At 40.5% G+C, this 17,112-nt stretch overlaps 1 protein-coding gene across 2 annotated transcripts in view; it reads right to left on the bottom strand.

Annotated features, from left to right (window-relative positions):
* The window catches only part of usp32 (ubiquitin specific peptidase 32), a 221,474-nt gene that overhangs the window by 61,296 nt on the left and 143,066 nt on the right, over positions 1 to 17,112 (bottom strand). For both annotated transcript variants that reach the window (XM_080210653.1, XM_080210654.1), the window contains exons 6-8: positions 6,232 to 6,363; positions 2,725 to 2,832; positions 1,355 to 1,470 (exon numbers count right to left, since the gene is read on the bottom strand). In XM_080210653.1, the coding sequence (XP_080066779.1) occupies positions 1,355 to 1,470; positions 2,725 to 2,832; positions 6,232 to 6,363 (356 nt within the window). The remainder of the gene's footprint in view (positions 1 to 1,354; positions 1,471 to 2,724; positions 2,833 to 6,231; positions 6,364 to 17,112) is intronic.

Here is a 17,112-nt window from a genome sequence, read left to right as displayed (position 1 = left end):
CCTTTCTGCCTGAGTTCACAAGTGCAATGCACTGTTCCACAGACAATATTGGAGATTCCAAAGATAGGTTATTAAAAAATACAATGCCAGTTTCTGCATACATCCAATTCTAACTCAACACCTGTGATGTCTCAAAATGTTGCTTGTCTGACATCCAGTACTGTTTGAGTAGAAATTTCCTTCAACTAAATAGTGGGAAGATGGAAATTATCTGATCCCATGATTGGAGCAGATGGTTGGGAGAGTAGTGTGGAATCTGGGATAGCTCCCCCGTGCATTTCTTCCACCAAGAAACTTCCCAAGGATGCCTGAAAAGCATATTGGCTGGCCATTCCATGGTGCTGCACCAGCCTTGCTCCCCGAGTTGCAGTTTGAGGGCTGCCATTTAGTTCCGATGTTAGAGTCCAGAGGTGCATGGCAAAACCAAGCACATTAGCTTTAAGAACCTAAGAACTAGGAGCAGTAGGCCATCTAGCCCTTCAAGCCTGCCCTGCCATTCAATAAGATCATGGCTGATCTGAAGTGGCTCAGTTCCACTTACCCGCTTTCTCCCCATAACCCTTAATCCCCTTGCCTACCAAAAACCTATCTACCCACGTCTTAAATATATTTAGTGACGTAGCCTCCACCACTTCAATGGGCAGAGAATTCCAGAGATTCACCACCCTTTGAGTGAGGAAGTTCCTCCTCAACTCTGTTCTAAACTCCCCCCCCCCCACCCTTATCTTGAGGCTGTGCCCTCTAGTCCTGCTGTCCTTTCTGAGCAGGAAGAGCCTCTCCACCTCTACCCTATCTATTCCTTTCATCATCTTATACGTCTCAATAAGATCCCCCCTCATCCTTCTAAACTCTAACGAGTACAAGCCCAGTCTATTCAGCCTCTCTTCATAGCTCAACCCCCTCAACTCCGGTATCAGCCTAGTGAACCTCCTCCACTACAAATTCCATCCCCTTTCCACTGATTCAATACTTCTCTTGGGCATCTGACTGAGGTTAAACTTGATGGTCTGCAGCCTTGGTATCACACTTTGATCCTGAAATAAGCTACTGACCACACATTCACGCCATCAGTAAGGCCACCCTATTTACACATCAGTAACACTGTTCTCTACCCTTGCTTTAGTTCAGCTATTGAAGAAATTCACATTAATGCCTTTGATTTGATTTTCCCAATGCACTCCCAGAAGACCACCCCCTCTAATCTGAAGGTAATCCAAAATTCTGCTGTCCATGTCCCTAACTTGCACCGAGTCCTGCTTCGCCCATCATCCCTGTGCCTACTAATTTATTAACTTGGAGTTCATTTCTCAATAAAAGAATAGACAAATTCTTAAGAATTGATACTATTACTTACAGGGATACTGTCAGTGCGGTTATCTTTCCAGACTTCCAAAAGTGCAATTATCATTTCTTCTAATTCAGTGCGAGACAAAGCTCCATCTCGGTCAGTGTCAAATACCTTGAAACAGACTAATAAAACAAAGAACTTGTCACTTTTTAATAAAAAGCTAGAAATTTGAAAATTGCCCATAAGATACTAAAATAAGGAAGACACGACAAGTGCCAAAAAATTGATAAAACAAATGACTGGAAATAAGACAGCAAGTCAATAGCTGCTACAAAGAGAAAAGACTGGTTATGATGTTTAAAAAGTGTGGTTATAAAAGTCAAACACTTTTTACAGACATGATTGATCTTTTGTTACTTCCTTCTTTCTTCGTTTTTACTTTATAGAAAACATTGTAATTATATTTTCAAAATATATAAATCAAAACTTTGCTTATTTGGACTTGCACTGTGGATTAGAACAGGCTAAAAAGATGCCTTGCAATACTTCTTCAGTCTTGTATCTCAGCTACGCAGTATACCATTTAAATACACTTGGGCGGCATGGTAGCACAGTGGTTAGCACTGCTGCTTCACAGCTCCAGAGACCTGGGTTTGAATCCCTGCTCAAGTGACTGTCTGTGTGGAGTTTGCACATTGTGTCTGTGGGTTTTCTCCAGGTGCTCCAGTTTCCTCCCACAGTCCAAAGATGTGCAGGCTTGGTTGGTCGGCCATTCTAAATTGCCCCTTAGTGTCCCGGGTTGCATGGGTTAGAGGGATTAGTGGGTAAATATGGAGGGATATGGGGATAGGGCCTGCGTGGGATTGTGGTTGGTGCAGACTTGATGGGCCAAATGGCCTCTTTCTGCACTATAGGATTCTTTGACATTATTCCTGTTCCAGGGTACGAAGCTTCATTAGTCATTAGCCTTAACTGTTTCAACGTCAAGATATCTCTAAGTAGAATGAAAGTTCATCTAAGTCGTTGCTCAAGGATGGAACACAACAGAAAGTAGAAATTTGCCTTTCGCCTCTGGAACCTAGCTCCAATCCAACAGAGATCGATGAAACACTGTCTCTTGGCTATAAATCTCTTGTATGATATTAGTACAGATACATAAACTAGTTTCTACAATCCACAGCAAAAAAAATCTTTACAGTCTGCACTAATCAGCACATTGTTTACTTATTGGTGACCTTGTAAATTATGAAGATTTTACAAAACTTATCTTTAAAAGTTTATATTTTTACCCTTTTAAAGTCTTAAATTAATTTATATAAAAACATAGTTTCCACATATTAAACCATATATTCCCACAATTTCTAAAAATAGAGCCACTAGCACAAACAAATTAACTTTTTAAAAAAATCAGAGTCGCTGAATCTACCAAAACTTACATTTCTGCCGTTCAGCAAGAGGTCCTCTACAGCAAGCAGAAAGGCCGCAAGAGATTTCTTTGAAGTCTATGTGATTGTCACGATTTTCATCAAAAGCGCTGAATAGACCTGTAAGGGATGCCCATATAAGTGGACAATACAGTTCATAAGAGGGTATTTACTGTAATACCTTGCATATATCGATTAATTTCAGATATACATTTTGTACTATCAGTGTCAATTAGAATCAGATTCCGTACAGTATAGAAGGAGGCTATTCAGCCCATCGGATACGTACTGACAATCCCACCCAGGCCCTATTCCTGTAACCCCACATTCACCCTGCTAACCCCCCAACATGAGGGTCAATTTAGCATGGCCAATCCACCTAACCTGCACACTTTTGGACTGTGGGAGGAAACCCACACAGGTACAGGGAGAAAGTGCAAACTCCACACAGTGACCCGAGCCGGAATGAAATCCAGGTCCCTGGCACTGAAAGGCAGCAGTGCTAACCACTGTGCTGCCTGTCCTGATGTGACTCAAGTCCAGGTTTATATTAATATTGTTTTATCTTCTGATTTCCACAGTATTGCTCACAAGAAATTCTGCCCGATTTATGCAGTAAATACTTGAAAATCAAGTATCAACTGAAGATAGACTTTATCTTTGTAGACTTGTACTAATTCAAGGATTGAATCAAATCCACCATAGTGCCTGTGTAATACAGTTCGAGTATCCTCTCAGGGTCAACTGCATTTCAGATAATTTAGGTTTTTGGATACCGCATGTAATCTTACATTATGATAGCTTAAGACTGGCCCAGCTATTGTCAGAAGGAAATAAAATAGCTAGAAAGGAAAGGTACACCATTTAATAATAAATACGGGGTACTTGTAATATTTTTATTTGGCATGTTCAAACAACTGGACTTCCTGAATTAAAGGTGGATGAGATTCAAAAAAAACTGTGGTTTTAGGATTCATGGATAAAGGCCACAACGTGCAATCTGTAATGTATTGAGAATGGTGAGTGATCCCGGAGTTCGGGAAGGGCTGCAACTGCAGTTAATATTGTGACTGTACAGGCAGGTACATTAGTGACAGCAACTAAAATTAAAAATAAAAGCTCAATAATTCCTGTACCAAACAGCTATTTGAAAAACGTCTTCTTCAAGGAATCAAAGAAAAGTAACCTGGTTGGTAAATAATTGTACATCTTTAACAGTGAATAACATGATCCATTGTAGCTAAGTACAACTCGTTTCAATATTGTGTCCTTAGCAGAGTAAAACGTTCCAAGACTTTCCACAGGAGCATTATCAAACAAAATATGATATTGAATTACATAAGGAGGCATTATGACAGAAAACAAAAACATTGGTCAAAGAGATAGGTTTTAGAGGAGTACTGGGGCAAAAGGAGGTAATTCTTAGTTTACAACCCTACTTCAGAGCATGGATGCTATTGGTGGAGTAGCAAAAATCAATGCGCTAGGCTAGATTTGGAGTAGGGAGAATGCGGAGATTTGTAGACCTTGAGGAGGCCACAGACAGAGCGAGGGAGAAAACCATGGAAGGTTTTAAAAATAAAGTCTTAAAAAAGCCAAACATTTCCAGGTCAGGAGCCAATGTAAGCCACTGAACAGAAGTCATGGATGATTGGGAATTTATGCTGAGTAGGACACAGGCAGCTAAGATTTGGGTCAGGTCAAGTTTGCAGAGGGTGAAAGGAGGAAAACCAGCTAGAAAAGCATTGGAACGATCTGGTCTAAAAGTAACAACAATGGACAATAGTTTCATCAGTGTTTGAGCTGAGGATGATACAGGGAATGGGTGATGTTATGGGCTTGGAAGCTGACAGTCTTGGTGTTTGAGAGAATATTGGGTAGGGCACTACATCAGTGAATGTTTTGAAGTAGTGCAATCAGAATAACATTCTAGCTGAAATAAAAATGCGACATTGACTGAGTTATCATTGAGACAAAGTGACAAAACAGAATGCAGATCATAATCCAGGTCCACGAATTGCCATCATGAGGACAACTTTGCAATCAGAACAGCACCAACTGGTGCCCACTCCTCCTCACCCCAACCCATCGGGTAGAAAATAAAGATGTCCTGCCTGTGACTAAAATTATGCACCTGTACGCCAATTAATTCTGGTCCATTTTCCCCTCACTTTTCCATTGTGCTGGCAGATGGCATTGAGCAAGCAAGCATCGTGTGAGGCATCTTAAGTGGAAGACTCCAAACAAAGACAATAATGAGTCAATGATAATCTTAATGGACCAAAATTTCAGGCAGAATAGATCTTCACTGAGCAAATTAAAAATACTTGCAAATGTGACAGCCTCTGCGTCTAACCTTGTTTACTGAGCAGAAATCTGGTCACATACCTTTCATCAAACAACAAACATTCAGCCCAAGTCTAGCACAAAAGGAGTGCTCCATCCTCTGAGACACTGCCTTTTGGGTGAAATGTTCAACCGAATTTGGCTGCACCCATAAAAGAGATAAAAGCGCCCGTGATACTTCTGAGAGCAGGGCATTCACCTAGTGTCCAGTTCAATGTTTATTCCTTGGCCAACATTAGTAAAATAAAATACATGGCCTTTGTGTGTTTGTAGGACCTTGCTGTGCACAGATTCAATACCATGTTAATACGTGGAAACAGTGAGTGAACTTTATAAGCACTCCAATTAGCTGTAAAACTCAAATATTCTGAGATTGTGAAAAGTACTACATTGAAGTAAACTGCTTCTTCTTTCCATGTCCTGCTTGAAGGCAAAGATATCCTGTCTATCTTGGGGTTCAAACCTCCTGTAAAAGTCATCCCTGATTTGGGCAATGTTTACTTTCCCCTCCCTCCATTCCAAAGAGGGAAAACAAACGCCCACCACCACCCCCCAGGTATGCAAATTCATCTTTTTCATTTTCTCCAAGAGGAAAACCCTGTTCTCAGTGATATGAAACCATTTTAGCAGAAGCATATGCCATATTAGGATTCATAACTCCACCTTTCGATATGTGGAATGTAACTCAATCCCCTCTAATCAGGATTTAATTGCCCCTCCCATCTTTTGAGAAATAATTCATGTTCAAACTAGTCTAATCCTTCAAACTGAATCAATTTGGCATGCTTAATAAAAACTTGTATTCTAAGTCTTCTTTACACCAGGTCCACCCAATCGCCCTCCCTGCTCTTTCCTCCACATTAAAGAAATGGACTCTTTCCTATTATCACTGACCCTGCATCATTCTCTGCTGCTTTCTTTCCTCCTCCTACATAAAACCAAATAATCCATAACAATGGATTATTATGGGCCTTTATTCAGACGTCACAGCATCTAAATTGGCAATAAATCTGAAAGCAACAATTTAGATTGGACAGCCATATGTTCCAAAGCATTAGTCACCACAGTTTGACCTTAGTTGGGTTCTGGTTGAGCAGTTTACTCCTAGTCTACATTTTTCTCAGTAAAATGCTTCCAATATGCATTACTCGCTCAGTAAAAAGCCTCCATTACCTTCAGTTAAAGATGGATGGATAGGCGGAGAAACCAAAGGAACAAATGTTTCCAAATCAAAACGTCCAGTCCTTGACTGAGCTTTCAATAGCCAGTAGCGTTTCTCAAGATCAATTATATCTGATTCTTCCACTGTGAAGAAAAGTAGATACGTTATCAGATTGATGAACCCCAGACTTTGTGCAACACAAAATTTTGGAGTGACTCATATAAAACTGTTGGTTATAAAAACATCAAATGTATCCTAAAATGACAGCAATTTCTGATTTGTTATATGCATGAGACTAGACCTTAGCCTTATTCAACTTTATCTACTATATTCAAAGAAACCTTTCCAAATTTATTACAAATACTTCGCAACATGCTTAAAACAATTATAACCATTCTTGTACTATTTTTTCTCCCAAACTTAGAACTTACTTACGACAAATTGCTTTTGTATAGTGCTTTTAATGAAAAAAATGCCTCAAGACACTTCAGAGATAGAGATATGGACAATCAAATGATATATTAGACACGCTGACCAAAAAGGTAGATTTTAACTGAAGTCTTAAGGTTGGAGGCAGAAAGATATGCGGATGGAATTCTAGAAAGTGATATTTAAGCAGCTAAAAAGCATAGTTGGCAAAACTGGGGCATAACAATCCAAAGACAGAGGAAAGAGAATTTGTGGGTGGGATGGTTGCAGAAATGGAGGAGCTTACAGAGATAGTGAGCAGCAAGGCCACAGCATGATTTAAAGACAAGTATGAGAATTCAAGACATCAATGACAGCCAATAAAAACAGGGTGATCCATTGAACCGTTCAGCGCAGCAGGCCATCTGGTGCACTGAGCCCGCACCGACCCTCCAAAAGAGCATCCCACCCACACCCACCCCCCTTGCCTTATCCCTGCACATTTACCATGGGCTAATGCACCTAACAATCTCTATAGATGCTGCCATACCTGCTGACTAACTCCAGCACTCTGTTTCACTGTCATGCTCCTTTGAATTCATGTCTGTTGTGCCCAATTAGCTGAAACATCTGCCGATGTAACAGTGACTATAGTCTAAAAATAAATCATTGACAGGTTTAGAATGTCCTGACGTGAAAGGTGCTGTATAAATGCAACTTGTTTCCTTCTTGGCTTCTAAGTTGGCCTGTCCCTTTAAGGCCATAACTTAAACTAGGGTGGCACAGTGGTTAGCACTGCTGCTTCACAGCGCCAGGGACCTGGGTTAGATTCCTGGTTTGGGTCACTGTGTGGGGTTTGCACATTCTCCCTGTCTGTGTGGGTTTCCTCTGGGTGCTCTGGTTTCCTTCCACAGTCCAAAGATATGCGGATTAAGTGGATCGGTCATGCTAAATTGCCCCTTAGTGTCGGGGGATTAACTGGGTAAATTCATGGGGTTAATAGGGCCTGGGTGGGATTGTGGTTGGATGCAGATCCCATAGGCTGAAAGGCCTTCTTCTGCACTGTAGGATTCTATGATTCTAACCTACATTTCTTTGGTCTATGGGAGGAAACCAGAACACCTGGATGAAACCTATACAGGCACAGGGAGAATATGCAAATGTCACACAGACAGCCATCCAAGGCCAGAATCAAACCTGGGTCCTGTCACTGTGAAGCAGCTGTGTTACCCACCCTGGCACCATGTCGCACCAATGTGCGAGCTGGTCTTGAAGCAATTTTATAAAGCTAGAAAGATGGGAGGATTGCCCAGTTCAGCATTGGAATTAATGCATCTGGGAGGTGACTAAGCCATGAATGATAGTTTCAGTTACAGACAGGTGAGGGCAGGCATTGGCAAGGCCCCACCATGCATGTTAGTTAAAAGTGAAATCCCAAAATTGGCTCAACCACAGGAAACAAAAGGTCCATGCAAAAACAGAAAATGCTGGAAAATCTCAGTAGGCCTGACAGCATCAGTGGACAGCGAATAGAGTTAATGTTTCGTGTCTGGATGACATTTCATCAGAGCTGGTATAAGCAGAGCGGAGCTTTGTCAGAGACAAGAGGGTTAGTGTATGCATTTGTGAATGGAAAGCAATTTCCAATGGCATTTCTGGTGTTGGGGCCTTAGCATTTTTAAAAATATATTAATAATTTGAACTTAAATGTGGACAGCACAGTTGGGAAATCTGCAGATGACAAAAATGGCTGCATAGCTGTAGTGAAGAGGACAGCTGTTGTTTCCAGAATTATAATCAATGCTTTGGTTGAGTGGGTGGAAAAATGGCAAATGAAATTCAATCTGGAGAAGTGAGAGGTAATGCATTTGGACAGGGCAAACAAAGCAAGAGAAAACGCGATAAACAAGAGGATATTGAGAGGTATGGAAGAAGTGAGACACCTTTGCGTGCATGCCCACAGGTTCTAGAAGGTGGCAGAACAGATGAATAAAGTGGTAAAGAAAGCATACAGAATGCTTTATTTATTGGACAAGGTAGTGAATACAAGAGCAGGAATGTAATGATGGAACTGTTTGAAACATTGGTTAGGCCACAGCTGGAATTGTGTACAGTTCTGGTCACATTACAGGAAGGACATAACTGTCTTGGAGAGAATGCAATGCAGATTTACAAGAATGTTGCTAGGCTTGAAAATTGTAACTATAAAGACAGACTGAATCGGCAAGGGTTGTTTTCCATAGAACAGGAGACTGAGGGGTGACCTCACTGAGGTGAATAAAATTATAAGGGGTCTAGATAGGGTAGACAGAAAAGAACTGTTTTCCCCAAACAGTTTAAATAGCAGGGCTTTCAACTGATTGGCAGAAGGATTAGGGTAACATGAGAAAAATTTTTTTCACCCAGCAGTTGGTGGGAGTCTGTAATTCACTACTCAAATTGGTGGTTGGTTGAGGCTGAAGCATTCAAATATATTAAAAAGTACTTGGATCTACAACTGAAATGCTGTAAGGCACAGGACTAAGGACTAGGTGTTGGAAAGTAGGATTAAAATGAGTGGCTAATTTCTTTTTCCTCTTTATTGGCCAGTGCAGACACGATCAGCTGATATGCATCACTGATTTCAGTGGTTTCTATGGACAGGGCAAAAGTGGGTAATATTAAAAGTGGAAGTGAGCGATCTTTATGATAGAAGGGATACAGGGTCAGAAACTTAACTCGAAGTTGAATAGCATGCCAAGGTTGCAAACAGCCTGGTTCAGCCTAAGGACAGAATAAAATCAGTAGCTGTGGTATGGAGTTCACAATGGGGCTAAAAGCAGCCACTTAAATCTTCTCCAATGTTTAGTTGAAAAAGAAAACACCAGCTCATCCAAGTCTGGATGTTGGCTAAGCAGTCTATAACAGAGAGGCATCATAAAGGTGGAGGTGGAGTTGCTACTGCAGACTTGAAACTGACTTAATGTTTGTAGAAAATATCACCAGGTGGAAACATAAATGGAACTAGAGGACTGGGCTAAGTAAAGATCTGTGGGGAACTTGACAATGCAGCAGGTGTTACATAGCAACAAAGAATCTAGAAGCAGGGGCAGGCCCTTCAGCCCTTTGCGCCAACGCTATCATTCATTTGAATCATGGCTGATCATCAAATTCAATATACTGACCCCTCTCCCCTTCCTCCCATTCCCCAAGAGCTACATCTAACTTCTTCTTGAAACTGGACATTTTGGCCTCATCTACTTTGTCGTCATGAATTCCACACATTCACCACCCTCTGGGTGAAGAAATTTCTCCTTACTTCACCCCTTACCCTTAAGGTATGACCCCCGCTCTGGCCGAATCTACCCCATCAAACCCTGTTCGAATTTTGTACATTTCTGCAAGATCCCCCCTCACTCTTCTAAACTCCAATGAATATAGTCCTAACTGATTTAGTCTTTCCTCAGGTGACAGGCCTGCCATCCCAGGAATCAGCCTGGCAAACCTTCACTGTACTGTCTCGACAGAAAGGCCATCCTTCCTCAGGAAAGGACACCAAAACTGCACACAATATTCCAGGTATGGCCTCACCAATGTCCTATACAATTATAGCAAAATATCCTTTTCCCTATACTCAAATTCTCTCACCATGAAGGCCAACATACCATTTGCCTTCTTTATTGCCTGCTGTACCTGCATGCTTACTTTCAGTGACTAATGCATGAGGACTCCAAGGTCTCACTGGGTATCCACCTCTCTCAATTTACATCCATTCAAGTAATAATCTATTATTGCAAACAAAGTGGATAACTTCACATTTATCCAAATTATATTGCATCTGCAGTGAAGATACCCATGTACTCAGCCTGTCCAACATTAAAAGCACCTCTAGCCCTACCCTCACCCTCTCGCCCAGCTTTGCATCATCTACAAATTTGGAGATAATACATTCAGTTCCCTTTTCCAAATCATTACTATATAAATGAGAAGAGTTGGGGTCCCTGCGGAACCTCAGTAGTCACTGACTACCAATCAGAAAAAGACCCATTTATGCCTACTTTCTGCTAACCAGCTTTCTACCCATCTCAAGACATTACCTGTAATCCCATGTGCTTTAACTTTACACTGCAGTCTATGTGAGACCTTGTCAAAAGCCTTCTGAAAGTCTAAATAAACATCCACTGTTCTTTGGTCAATTCTACTGGTTATCTTCAAAAAATTGAAAAATATTTGTCAAGCATGATTTCTAAGTCCTTGCTGCTTTTTTATATCGCTGCTTTCCAAATGCCGACTTATGAAATTCTTGATAATAAACTTAGCAACTGCGAGTACCGTTAGGCTCACTGACCTATAGTTTCCATACTGTTAAAGATGCAAACAGTTGATACTTTGGAATTCACTAAATTGGATAGAGGGGTGTTGGAGAAAGATTGTCTGGTCAACCTTGTCAAAGGCTGTATTATAGGCTAAGGGGGACAAGAGGAGATAACTGTGGTTACAGTCACAAAGGATGTCATTTGTGGGTTCAGTTATGGTCTTTTTGGTTTTGTACCATGCGCAAAAACCTGACCGAAAAGGTTTGATTTGAGTAAATCAACAGCATGAATTTGGAAGTCTACATGTCTTCAGCCACAGAAATTCCATTAGAGCACAATAAATTACTTATTTATGGAGCCAAAGACAGAAGATTTCAAATCCCTGCCCAGCAATGTAATAATGCAATGGGAAGGAAAATTGATCAGTACAACAATTACTGCAAAAATCGCCCATCTAAGCATTTAAAATGCAAGAAAAATTGACAAACTACTTTAGTAGTGAGGGATGGTATAATTAAGACAAAAATTAAATTGTACAACTAACAGGTTGCATCATCACACAATATGGTCTTTGTAACAAATATGAATGCCAATTAATTAGTTTTTAGTTTTAAGTGCAAACTGAAAAGTTATAGCTCACACACTTGCATTTCCATCAAACATCTGAATGAATCCAAACTAGGTAAGGATTGCAAAAATAACTTGCATCAACCCTTTATAGATCACACAACTTCAACTTGGCTTATTGATAAAACGAGTAACCCACGTTGAATAACATTTCTCTTGTGGATATACAACACATTTTTGATTTGTTGGCAAGTTTCAAAGAATCAAAACAGTTTTGAATTCTCATTTCCACATAAAAGGGTGATTAAAAATCCATTAGGCGTGTCTTTACGATACAGAACTAATTTGAATTTCACCAAGAACTCGAGAGTTAATAAAATGGTTGATATAAATAGGAAATTGTCAGGATACTTCAATGCAATTTGGAGATAAGTATGTCCTCTTCCATTCTTGTGCAGTGATGCAGAATTGAGAGCTATACCACCAGCCTATAACAGGATCCATAACTTCAGTATGAATGTAGCATAAACCAAAATGGTTATGCACAAGTGAAAGGTATATACAGTAGGTAAGGAAGGGGACAAGAAAACAAATTTTATTATAAGTTTAAAATAATAATGATGTTAGTTCAGTTCATTCTTTGGGAGAGCTTTTAAGAATCACAACAGTATTCTAAAGATAGAAAATCTGAATTTTCAAAGCAGGTTTCATTATAGTTATTACACAATATTATGCAATCAAAAACGAAACCAGTGCAAATGGAGAAGCAATAACGTATAACAAAATGGCATTCATTACATAATGGGCATTGTTGATCAACAAGCACAGTTAGGAAACTGGTTTACAGCAAATATTCCATGTTAGAGCAATCAAATGGATTGCGATTTGGCAGGGCTGTCTCAATGCAATCACGTGAAATGTACGGTTTGTTACTGGAATAACTGGGCATTCTCTGTCACGACAATCATTGATCCTTACTGACCATTACCTGCACACAGTGTGAACTTGTCATATGTACCGAGACGAGGCTGATATTCAAGCCAATATTTTCATGAAAATAAACAGTTTTCTGTCCATGTGCCTCATTAATGCAGGTGACACACCACACACAGCTTCATTTATTGCGTTTCAATTGTAAAAATTCATTTCAGGTTTGACAAGCTTGCTAAAACTTTGGTGTGAAACTCACTTGAGCTACTGGTTTTATTGTATGGGAAGGTCACTACACAGTTTACAGACAGATACATTGCAAAACTTCCAATAAAAATGATTTTTCTCATCATTTTAGAATTAAATTGCCAAATTAGCAGCAACTTCTGGGTGTGTCCATACATAAATTGATATAAACAAAAGATTGGTCAGGGATTACCCAGATACATTTCATAAGTGTGTCACAGCCAGCAGACACTTAGTCAAGTTGACTGAGCAAGCAAGCAAATTGAAGAGGAATTCTCAGCAAACCAGGTCATAAAAATAATTGCGCAACACATAAAAAGTGAATGATGATCAAAGTGTGAAATAAAGGTTTAGGTTAAAGCTGAAATGTCAGACTTAAAATATTTTTACTTTTTAAAATCTTTGGAATCAGGGTAAAGAAAATGATACTCCTGTCTTCTAAAATTAGTTTTTTAGATTATTCAATGGTAATTACGACTTAGTGCACCATTTGTTAGTTTTTTTTCAGTAATGACTGTGATTGCTGACAATTGCGATCCAACTGCAGATTCTGGGTCACTATAATTATTCCTTGTGTCCTGTAGCTGTTGAGCTGAACTTCTCTACATAATTTGCTTAGTCAAAAGAACAGTACAATACAACACAGCAACTGGCTCTTTGGCCCACCAAGTCTGTGCTGATGCAGACGCCGCGCTAATCTAATATTTTCTTGCCTCTAAGTGATCCATGTCCCTCTAATCCCTACCTATTCATTTATCTATTCAGATGGCTCTTGAATGCTGTTATAGAATCTGCTTCCACCACTTCCTCTGCAGCGCGTTCTAGGTATTCACCACCCTCTATGTGAAAACCTTGCCCCTTACATCTCTTTTAAACTATCCCCTGACACAGGCAGGTTAAACATCAACAAATTTGGAAAGAAGCTAAGACTAGGGTGAGCAAATTCCACGTGCAAATTTATTTGCCCGTTCACCCAGGTGCAAGACAAACTATTAATAGAGTTTCATTAGGTGAATTATTTTCATTCGTTCATGGAATATGGGCGTCACTGGCTGGGTCAGCATTTATTGTCCATCCATGGGCAATTTTAAGAATCAACCATATTTCTGTGGACCTGGAGTCACACAATGGCCAGACTAGGTAAGGATGGCATATTTCCTTGGCTAAAAGTATTGAATATCACAGGATGTAGACTGAAGGCAGGCAAATAGAGTTGGGCCCAAACTTTCAGGTCTCCAGATTGTGAGAGACCAAACTTATGACAGATGATGTGTCAGGATCCTGTGGATGTCTCGACATGTGGATATATGTGGGAATTGCCCAGGATACTTAAACTTCTAATGGTTATTTCCCAGCTGTTCAGGACTATGTCAAAGTCCCTGACTCTACCCTCTCCCTCCACCCTCCCTCACCCACCTAACCCCTTATGCACCCTCTGCAGCTCATCCAACTGTCCATTCACTCACCAATTCCTCTACTCATCATCCACTCATTTATTTACTAACTTAAGACTCAAAACTAGACCTTGAAATTTACTTGAATAGGGCAGCTGGTGCATAAAAAGGGGTGTGCGCTCTCTTCGCCAAACTCTACTGTGACCTCTTGGAGTTTCACAGGAGATACTGTGCTGTCCATTTAAGCTGCAGCTCGGATGTAGCATTAGGTCTGGAAAATCTGCAGCACTGCCAGCGACTGGGAGAATCAGGTACTGGAAGTCCAAATCAGTGGGCTGAATGGCCTAACATATTTGGTGCATGTCAAATGGCATTAGTTTGCAATATGATGCACACGAGCGGGGAATTGATTTAGAGGTAGTATAATAAATAAACTAACTCTTACATGCTGCTTGTCACAGCTATTAAAGAAAAAGAGCAGCCATAAAGACATCAGTTAAACCAGTCACTTTTAAATGCAAAAATCAATTTAAGCTGGAATGAAGATGTGAAATTTGTTATCTCCAAGTCTTATTCCAAATAAAAGTCAGATTCCCTGCTCCTCTTCCTACACAATGTAACTAACTCAAAAATAATTTACAATGTATTAGATATGAATTACAAAAGAAATTCAATTACTTTACAACATTTTCTGTCACTGCCTTGGAGCATATATGGTTATATATTCAATACACATACGAATGTATTGTGAAGACTGCAATAAAACTTTAGTTGGCAAAAAAGTAAAAACATGAATACACAAGCAATAAGATCAGCAAGAAATCTACAAAAAATTAAGACTACATAATGTTAAAAAATTAATTTTGCAAATTAAGACAATGACTTGGATTTTATGGTCAGCTGAAAAGCAATTGTGCTTGCCTATGACTTTGAAGGAAGCTGCCCGCAAATGCGGATCTCCTCTTTCCTGAAATTTGTTGACAAGTCAAGATGATTGTTGAGCAATGTTAGTATAATCAAGTAGAACAAGCAACCAAACATACTTAAGTATGCTCAGTCAAGAAAGCAGAAATCAAAAGACATAGAATGATGAAGTTGGGATGGAATTGTCCAGCTTTTTGTGGGCAGGACTTTCCTGGGCAGTTTTCCATGTTTCACAGTTGCCAGTGTTGCAGTTGTGCTAGGACAGCTTAGCCAAAGACTTGATAGAGCTGGAGGACAAAACTTTGGCACCATTGCTGGAATGTTGTCTGAGCCCATTCCCTTTGTAGTATCCAATGCCTTCAGTCGATTCTTGGTATCATGAGGAGTGAATCAAATGGGCTGAAGTTTGACATTTGTGATGCAGGGTCCTCAGGAAGAGGCTGAGATAGATAGTCCACGTGTCACTTCTGGTCCATGTATGACTTGATGCCATGAGACTTGACAGGGTTCAAGTCCAATGTTGAGAACTCCAAGCGCTATTCCCTCCTGACTGTATACCACTCCACTGCCACCCCTGTCCTGTTGGTAGCACAGACATAGGTAGTATAGGAAACTACAGACCAGTGAGTCTCATGCCTGTGGTTGGGAAACTACTGGAGAAGATTCTGAAGGAGAGAATTTATCTCCATTTGGAAAGGCAAGGTTTGATCAGGGATAGCTAGCATGGTTTTGTCAGGGGAAGTTATGCCGAACAAATTTGATTGAACTTTTTTCAGCATGTAACCAAGTACGTAGATGATGCTTGTGCGGTTGATGTAGTTTATATGGATTTCACAAAGCCTTTGACAAAGTCCCACATGGGAGACTTACTAAGAAGACATGAGATACAGGGTGATCTGATAAAGCGGACTCATAATTAGCTTAGCGGTAGGAGACATAGGCTGATGACAGATAGCTGCTTCAGTGTCTGGGTGCCGGTGAACAGTGGCGTACCATAGAGATCCATGCTGGGCCCCCTACTGTTTGTCATTTATATAAATGACATAGATGACTGTGTGGAGATAAGATCAATAAGTTTGCCGATGACACATGGATTAGCAGGAAGGTTAACAGTGAGGTTGAATATCCTTGGTTACAGGAAGATATAGACGAGATGATCAAACGGACAGACAAGTGGCAAATGGTTTAACCCTGAAACGTGCAAGGTGAATACACTTTGGAGGAATAATTTGACAAAGGTAGTATAAAAGGTTTGATACTGGGAAGTTCTAAAGAACAAAAGGACTTTGGTGTGTTTGCCCATAGATTCCTGAAAGCAGAAAGGCAGGTTAACAGGGTGGTGAAAAAGCCATATGGCACACGCGCCTTTATCAATCAGGGTATAGATTACAAAAGCAGAGAGGTCTTGATGGAATTGGATAGAACTTTAGTGAGGCCACAGCTGGAGTACTGTGGGCAGTTCTGGTTGCTACATTATAGCAAAGACGTGATTGCATCGGAAGGGGTGTAGAAGAGATTCACCAGGATGTTGCCCGGGATATAACATTTAAATATTAAGAGAGATTGGACAGGCTTGGGTTGTTTTCTCTGGAGTAGAGAAAACTGAGGGGGGGCAACCCGACTGAGGTGTTCAAGATTATGAGGGGCATGGACAGAATGGATTGAGAGCAGTTGTTGCCTTTAACCGAAGTATCAGCTACAAGGGGACACAAGTTAGAAGTGAGAGATGGGAGGTTTAGGGGGGATTTGGGGGAAAATCTTTTTACCCAGAGGGTGGTGATGGTCTGAAATGCACTACCTGGGAGGGTGGAGGAGGCAAGTCGCCTCATCTTTTAAAAAGTACCTGAAAAAGTACTTGGCATGCCATAACATTCAAGGCTACTGACCACGTGCTGGCAAGTGGGATTAGGTGGGCAATTTAGGACCTTTCACGCATCAGTATAGACTCGATGGGCTGAAGGGCTTCTTCTGCACTGTATTATTCAGTGATTCCAACATACCCAGGGATGATGTTGTTTCTGGGGTAAGTCTGTAAGGTATGATCCCACAATTATGATTATATCATGCTGTTTCTTGACAGGTCTACAGGACAGCTCTGCTAACAGTAGCACAAACCCCCAGATGTTAC

Source organism: Carcharhinus amblyrhynchos, chromosome 23 (genome assembly GCF_965287045.1).
Source record: "Carcharhinus amblyrhynchos chromosome 23, sCarAmb.v2.hapA, whole genome shotgun sequence".
Lineage (NCBI taxonomy): Eukaryota > Metazoa > Chordata > Chondrichthyes > Carcharhiniformes > Carcharhinidae > Carcharhinus > Carcharhinus amblyrhynchos.
This window is presented reverse-complemented; position numbering and strand designations above follow the sequence as displayed.